Here is a 7332-nt window from a genome sequence, read left to right as displayed (position 1 = left end):
CACGGAGCATTTTGCCAGATGTGGGAGGACAGGTGTGTTGGCTTCAGAACCAATCCTTAGGGTTTAGGGAGACAGCCCTACTCACTTCATGTAGGGAAACGCATGGGTTGCAAAGTATGCTGATGGTGAGGTAGCTGCGTACTGACCTGGCAGTTCGTCAGGGGAAGCCTCTTGGGTAGTGCAAGATGCCTGCCTGCTCAGGGCTACGTGGGTCCCACGGGTGCCATGTCTCTGCAGGGCATGGTGCTCAAGCTGGGGTTGTGAGCATGGGCTGGATGGGTTAAGGGCACTCTCACTGAGGGGGAAGGGGGAGTGTCTTATTTTTCAATGATTCCTCTATCCAAATTATCAGAGAATTTAGGATTTTGTTTCCCTAAAGCAGAGATTGTAGAAATGGGAGATTTCAGATTTGAAACTTTGAAAAGCCGGATTTGGCAGTTGTAGGTGGGTCCACGAATGACAGTAATTCCAAGAGCTGGTAGGGCAACCAGTGCTGGGCTAGGCAGAGGCCCCGGGCGGGTCTCCAACTTAGCCCCGTCTCATCAGACCACAGTCTCTGGAAATGTGGAGCCCCACTCCTGTCTGTGGTAACTGTACGTGTCTGTGATAACTGTAAGCTCTCAAGAGTCTTAGGGGGTAGGGGTTTTTCCCATGAACCCCGCAGTGCCCAGGAGCCCCTCCCGGGTGGAGCACAAGCTGAGTTACACAGGGGACCTTCCAGTGAAGGTGCTCCCCGATGTTCCTACCAATGTGGCCCTGGCCGCACAGCAAGTGGCAGGCCTGGCATCAGCGGGGCTTCGTCTCAGAAGTGGTTGGGGGCCAGGGTAGTCAGCCCTACAACCAAAGCTCTAGCCACCATCGACCCCCAGACACCCCTACCCTGTGCCTCAGCAAAAACCCCTTGTGAATTCCAGCACTGTTTTATTTGGGCCCAAGATGTCAGGTATGGGGCAATTTCATACTACCCCATTTCCACAGGAACCAAAGCAACGCTGTTATTCCCAGATGTGAATTAGTAAGATAAATTTAAGAGTAGAATTGGCATTTCCAAATAGTAAGGTAAAAATGCTTTTGTATCAAAGTTGTGATTAAAAAAATATAAAGTTAAACCCACAGGCATAGAAGGAAAAGGCAATCCTGAGAACTGCCCTGAAATGTCAGCCTTGAACTTCATCTAAATCTTTTGAGCAGGTGAACCCTGGGGAGGCCAGCGCCCCTCGGGGGGGGGGGGGGGGGGTGATGGGGTCAACTGTGAGCCCGCCTGGCTTCCATTTGGGCCAAGCTCTATAGTGCCTCTGGCCGTCTGTCAAGTCCCTGCTGGGGAAGGCAGGAAAAAACATGGGGTACAGTCACTGCAGAGCTGAGACACGGGGGCCAGGCCAAGCCCTGCAGCCAGGGCTCAGTGTGGGAAAGGCTGGCCCCAGCCGTATTCCCCAGCTTTGTGGTGGCTCTCAAGAAGTGGGGGGCCTTCCGCCCATTTGGGCACTGCTAAGGCCACGCAGCAGGGGTCTGGGGGCCAAGCCTGTGGTCGCTCTGGCCAAGCCAGAGCTCGTCCCAGAGCCTCGGGCCGGTGGCGGGAGGTGGGGAAGGCAGGCTGGGTCAGGTCCCAGGGACAGGCCTCCGGGACCAGCTCTGGCCCTTCTGAGCTGGAGCGCAGTACTCAGCAGAAGCCAGGGTGAGGGGCACACAGAGCGTGGAAGTGGCGTCACCGCAGGCAGGCAGGCACGAGCCCGGGACCGGGGTGGGCCGCTAGGACAGCATGGACTGCTGCACGGCCTTCTGCAGCGACTGCCGCGTCACCAGCAGGCGCACCACCTCCTCCGAGCGCTTGGTGAGCCGCTTCCGGGCTTGGTCGTGTGTGACCATGGTCATGTCCCAGCCATTCACCTGGCCCGAGGAGAAAATACAGCCTACCTCAGTTCTCTGCCGTCTGCGATCTGGAAGCAGGACGGGCTTTGGGGTCGTGGGTCACCCAAGCAGGCTCCCAGGCTGATGTGTCCGGGCTGGGGGTGCGAAGCCCCACAGGTGAGGCACACAGAGGGGCGAGTTCGCCCCCTCTGGGAGCAGCGCCAGCATGCGCTCCTGGCGGTTTCAGGGAGTCTCCCAGCTGCCTCAGGAGGCAAGGGCAGCCCCTGACCCCGAGTGCTTCAGACCCTCGGGCCCAAGCCCTGTTTTCCTCCTTTGGGACATGTGTTACCTGCATAATCTTGTCTCCAATCTGCAGCCCAGCAATTTCAGCAGGGCCTCCTTCAGATACTCGTGTGACATAAATGCCCTGGAAAGAAACAGCCCAGGTCAAGCCCCAGTGTCACTGGACTGGCACCTTATCCAGAGAGCAAAGCCCAGCATGGCAAACTCCCAGCCATCCAACTGACTCTGCACCAGGTCTGCCCCCCAGTGCAGGCTGTGCCAGGACAGAGCCGCCCCACCATGCTCTGGCCCCTGCTGCTGGCCCCTTCCTGTTCCTCCTGGGCTCTGTCTGAGTGAGTCTTCCTAGGGCTGGGAGCTCTACTCCCCACCCCCATCCCTACTTATCATTTCTTAAACCTTCCTAGGACTGTTTGACACAGGTCTGCTCCTTCCATGAAGGCCCTAGAAACAGAGACCCACACCATCTCAGGGCTTTGTCCCCAATGGAAAAGTCCCAGGACCCTGGTCCCCCTCACCTTGTCTGTCTTATCTTCTGAGAATGGATTCTGGGAGGGATCCTGGTCAATTCCACCTCCAATACTGAAGCCCAGTATTAAATTCTCACCTTGACGCAGCTTGTGAATTTCAACTCTTTGCTGGCAAAGGAAAAAAGGAGTTGGGGGCAGGTGGGTGTGTGGACAATGAATCTGGTCTGTCCAGCAGCAGCCTCAGGCTGCTGGGCCAGCTCAGAGCCATGCCAAGGGGGTGGAGCCCAGGGCCCTCTGCAGGATTCCAGCTGGTCACCACCCTGGGAGACTTGCGTTGGGGGGGGGGGGGTAGGTTGAGACTCAGTTCTCAGCTACAACAACCCACCTATGCAACCTTCTGTCCTAGCCTCTGTTCCCTTCCTGTTAGTCTCAGGCACCAGCCTTAGTCAACATGTACTCCTGGTCCAAGAGCCAGGATGCTATAGATGGGGGGGCTGTGCCCCAGGGGAGGAACCACACAGGGCAGAAGGGGTCAGGCCCTGGGGAAAAAAAAAAAAACGCAGGTACCTTGCTGAGGCAGCTCATTGCTGAGCCAAACCTGTCAAGGGCAAGATAAGAGATGCTCCAAAAAAAGAAGTTCAAACTTGCACAGAAAGGAGAGGAAGGGCTGTCCTGGTCCAGGGACAGAGGCAGAGGCTTGAAGGTACTATGGATATATGTCCATGAGATGAGTGTCCACTACAGGACTGGAACTGGGAGGTGAGGTGAGGCTAGCGCTAGCTCAGGAAGGCTGTGGAGTGCAGGCCCAAGAGGCTGGCCCTGAGGGAGGGGGTTTCTCTGTCAGCCCCAGACCCTGCTCTTGTGCAGTGGAGGAGGCAGAAGAGGGTTCTAGAGCTCTCCCACCATACTCTGGGGCTGTGGTCCCCAAACTGCTAGGCTCCTTTCAAAGCCCTCAGCAGGCACCCTCCAATCACCAGAGCATAGGGGCTAGACCAGATCACCCCACCCCAAAAGTTGAGTTTACAGGAAGAAGGAAAAAAACCAAAGTGACTTGATCTGGACCTGAAGAGTTTCAAACCAGGCCTTGAATGACAGGAGTATGGACACCTGACTTTGATTCTGGGCCCACTAGAGCTCTCAAGAGTCCGGAAATAAGGTTGGTCATGGTCAGGTTTGATGCTAGAATGACCACTTGGGTAGTTAGGAGGGGAATGGATGTCTTCCAGCGGTGGGATGTGGAGGCCAGGGGACATGACTACTTGGAAAGTGAGATCAACAGATTTGAGGACTGCTTGTGGTGGAGAGGAGTCAAGGGAAGCACCCAGCCAAGTGGCCTGGCTGAACACAAACATCTCCCAGCTGGGGACACTGAAGAAGCATTTTGGAGTGCCAGGAGCCACCCAGGCAAATGTCCAGAAGGCAAATGGACCTATGGAGCCAGAGTTCAGAAAAGCCAAAATGGTTTTAACATTCTCAAGATATTAACTACATGGGATAAGGCAGGGACCTGGGAGGAAGCCTCCCCTACCCCATCCCCAATCCAAAACACAAGAGAGGCCAAACCCCACCCAGCACGTTCAGACACGTTCCTAGTGTTAACAAGAATTGGGAGGGCACGGTCTTACAGTTCTGAGGAAGGCCCAAGAACCTGCCAGGACAGGAGAGAGAGGAAGCAGGAAGTGTGACCCCTGAAGCCCACTAGACCGAGATCCTTGTGCCCAAAAGTGTGAATTCCTCCAACACCTTTGCACACCTTTGAGCCACCCTCAAGATTAGAAGGGAGTACAGGCCCTTGGGCTGGAAGACAAGGCCCTGTCACTGACTTACTAGGTGCGATCAGGCAGGTTACTGCCCCTTTCTGTGCCTCCCCTACACCGCCTTTCCTCCCCCACCCCCCCAACCCCATTTAAGAAGCAAACCTGGCCCCTCTGAGGCAGCTAGGGATCTAGAAAAGCAAGGCTGGTGCAGTCAGGGTGAAGCGTAGGACAGCTGTCTGCAGGTGCAGAAATGTTTCTTAGTAGCCCAGGCCAGAGCTGGTTCTCTTAAGCCCAACCTCACATGCCACTTTAATCAGTGACTTCACACCCTGTCAGCGCCTGACTCCCCTGCACACCCATCTGAGATACTGCAGCCGGTCCCGTGGCCTCAGGACTGGGACTTCCATCTGACCCAAAGCCTGCCCAGCAGGCATTTCTTCTCAGAGATCTGGGTTCTTCCTGTGGGCTTCCTTTAGGGCTGGACGTGAACAGATCTCTCTCTGGAACTCAGTTCCTCCACCTCCGCCTCAGAGTCGGCCTCCACGCCCCACTCAGCTTTGGCACTGGCGTCTGAGTCTAATGTCCCAGTCTCTCTCCTTCCCTTTGCCTATTCTAATAGCACTTGGCACCCAAGACAAGCCAATGGCGAGAGCCAGGGGCCTGAGCTAGCCCCACAGGGCCTGGTCTCCTCAGGCCCCAAGTGCCTGGCGGGGCACCCGGACTTTGTCCCAAGGGCTGGGGAGCCAGGGAAAGTTTGGAGCAGGAGCGAGCCAGTTGCGTGCGCCTTCACTCTGGAGCGGGCGGCGTTGGGTCCGAGCAAGCAAGGCTGGACGGGAGGGATAAGGGCCGGCTTGCTACTCAGGGCCCGGCCACCTCCACCCCCCGTCTCCCTCTGGGCGGCGGCGGCGTCTCCGGCAGGGGAGGAAGCACTTCCTCATTCCAGAGGCTGCGACTCACGGCCGTCGGGGCTGGCGCCCGCCCCCCGCCGCTGCCCAGCTGGGGCCTCGGGCCGGGGAACGGGGGCGCTCTCCCGATACTCCCACAGCTGGGGATTCTTCTCCTCAGTCCTTCCCGCCTCTGCCGGCTGGGTGGAGTCCAACGAGCCGGCGGCAGTGCGCGGGGTCTGGTCGCGACTCCGGGTGTTCCGGGGGCACTTGCGCCCCGGCCATCTCTATCGCCTGGCTGGGGAAGACCGCGGTCCCGCTGGGACAGAGCCGGGACCGGAGCCCTGGCCGCCGGTTTGCAACAGCCCTGGGTTCCACGCTTTGTCAACCTGTTCGGGGTGTCAGTTTTCCTATCTGCAAACTGGGGCTAAGCCAAGACCGAGAGGAGCCCGCGAGCGCACTCACCACCACGGCGGTGACCGGCTGGCCCGGGATGTAGGACATCTCGACCCCAATCTGGAAACCAAGCCCAGCTCAGGGAAGCCCGCAGCGAAAATCCCAACAGCCGCGCCCTCCCTGCTTAACAAAGGCACCCCGACTCGGGCCGCCCCTTCATGAATACTAACAAAGCCCCAGCCAGTCACCGGTCGGAGCGCTGTTCGGCTTCCGGAAGTCCCCGTGCGAGCGTAGAAAGGCGGGGAGGGGGTGGGCGCCCGCGTCAGGGGGCGGGAGCGAGGTTTTGGCGCATGCGCAGCGTGGGTCCTCCCAGCAACCTCCAGCGCAAGATGGCGCCGGGAGGCTCTTTGCCGCTGGCCGTCTGACGGGACGCCAAGTGTCTGTGTCCGCCGCCGTGTTGCAGGTAACTGGGTGAGCCTGGGTGGGCCGGCCCGAGCCCTCGGCCTCCTCTGCGTCTTTTGAAGGTCCGAGAAGCAGGAGTGGTGTGAGGTGTTGGAAGTCCCGGGGGGAGGGGCGGCGTTAACGTAACTCGCCAGGCTCCGCGGGCCACTTGCAACTTGGTTTTCTCCGCAGCTCCGCGAAAAGACAGAGGCTGAGCCCGGGCGAGTGCGATGGCCGCTGTGGTGGCCAAGCGGGAAGGGCCGCCGTTCATCAGCGAGGCAGCTGTGCGAGGCAACGCCGCCGTCCTGGATTACTGCCGGACCTCAGTGTCAGCGCTGTCGGGGGCCACGGCCGGCATCCTCGGCCTCACCGGCCTCTACGGCTTCATCTTCTACCTGCTTGCCTCCATCCTGCTCTCCCTGCTCTTAATTCTCAAAGCGGGAAGGAGGTGGAACAAATACTTTAAATCACGAAGACCCCTCTTCACAGGAGGTCTCATCGGAGGCCTCTTCACCTACGTCCTGTTCTGGACGTTCCTCTATGGCATGGTGCACGTCTACTGAATGGGGGCAGGGATGACTTTTTTTAAAAAAACAGATGGGGAGGACTGTCGCCAGAAATTAACACCGTGTAAACTTAGTTTTTAAATTGTTGAATTCGCTGCTTGTTCTGTAACGTTATAATTTATATCTGAAGACGAAGAGCCTGTAATATTCTTCAGATTAAATGAAGCGTGAGACACTTCGTGGAGTATTTTCGTACCTTCGCTCATACCCCATGTCTGCCGTGGTGCAAGACGCCAAGTTTTGACTCCTAGAGAGCTGGGGCTGGGTCTTAGCCTTCTGTAATTTCCTTGCATTTACACGGAGGCCATCCAGAGAGGGCCAGTAGGGCCCAAGTAAAGAGAACTTACTGTTAACATCTTAAGAACTAGTAACAGTTAATATTAAGCATTTCCTATATGCCAGGCATTGTGCCTTGTACCTTTTACACCCGTTACCTCATTTAATTCTAGCAATATCCTCATGGGGTCGATAGAATTATTATCCCTCATTGATGAATCTGAGGCTCAGGTTAAATATACCTGTGCCGTAAGAGGCCCAGCTAGAAAGAGAGCCAAGTTTGAAATACAGGTCTTTAATAGCTCTTGCTGTACTGGCTGAGTGTACCTTTTCAGATGCCAGCCGCCCCTCTCAGTAACCACCGCTTTCAGGTGTGAATTTCAGTTCCATTTCC

The 7332-nt window shown here is 57.1% G+C and overlaps 2 protein-coding genes across 2 annotated transcripts; one reads left to right on the top strand and one right to left on the bottom strand.

Annotated features, from left to right (window-relative positions):
• Positions 1 to 901: 901 nt before the first annotated feature.
• TAX1BP3 (Tax1 binding protein 3) lies at positions 902 to 5900 on the bottom strand. The gene is made up of 4 exons (XM_036092865.2): positions 5725 to 5900; positions 2667 to 2786; positions 2198 to 2275; positions 902 to 1887 (listed from the first exon to the last, which is right to left on the bottom strand). Exons 1-4 carry the CDS (start codon positions 5761 to 5763, stop codon positions 1750 to 1752), a joined length of 375 nt encoding a protein of 124 aa, XP_035948758.1. The 5' UTR covers positions 5764 to 5900; the 3' UTR covers positions 902 to 1749.
• A 65-nt stretch (positions 5901 to 5965) lies between these two features.
• On the top strand, positions 5966 to 6840 carry EMC6 (ER membrane protein complex subunit 6). The gene is made up of 2 exons (XM_036092867.1): positions 5966 to 6118; positions 6289 to 6840. Exon 2 carries the CDS (start codon positions 6327 to 6329, stop codon positions 6657 to 6659), a length of 333 nt encoding a protein of 110 aa, XP_035948760.1. The 5' UTR covers positions 5966 to 6118; positions 6289 to 6326; the 3' UTR covers positions 6660 to 6840.
• Positions 6841 to 7332: the final 492 nt, after the last annotated feature.

This window comes from Halichoerus grypus, chromosome 2 (genome assembly GCF_964656455.1).
Source record: "Halichoerus grypus chromosome 2, mHalGry1.hap1.1, whole genome shotgun sequence".
Classification (NCBI taxonomy): domain Eukaryota; kingdom Metazoa; phylum Chordata; class Mammalia; order Carnivora; family Phocidae; genus Halichoerus; species Halichoerus grypus.
Note: the sequence above shows the minus strand (reverse complement) of the source record. Positions and strands in the feature narration are given on the sequence as shown.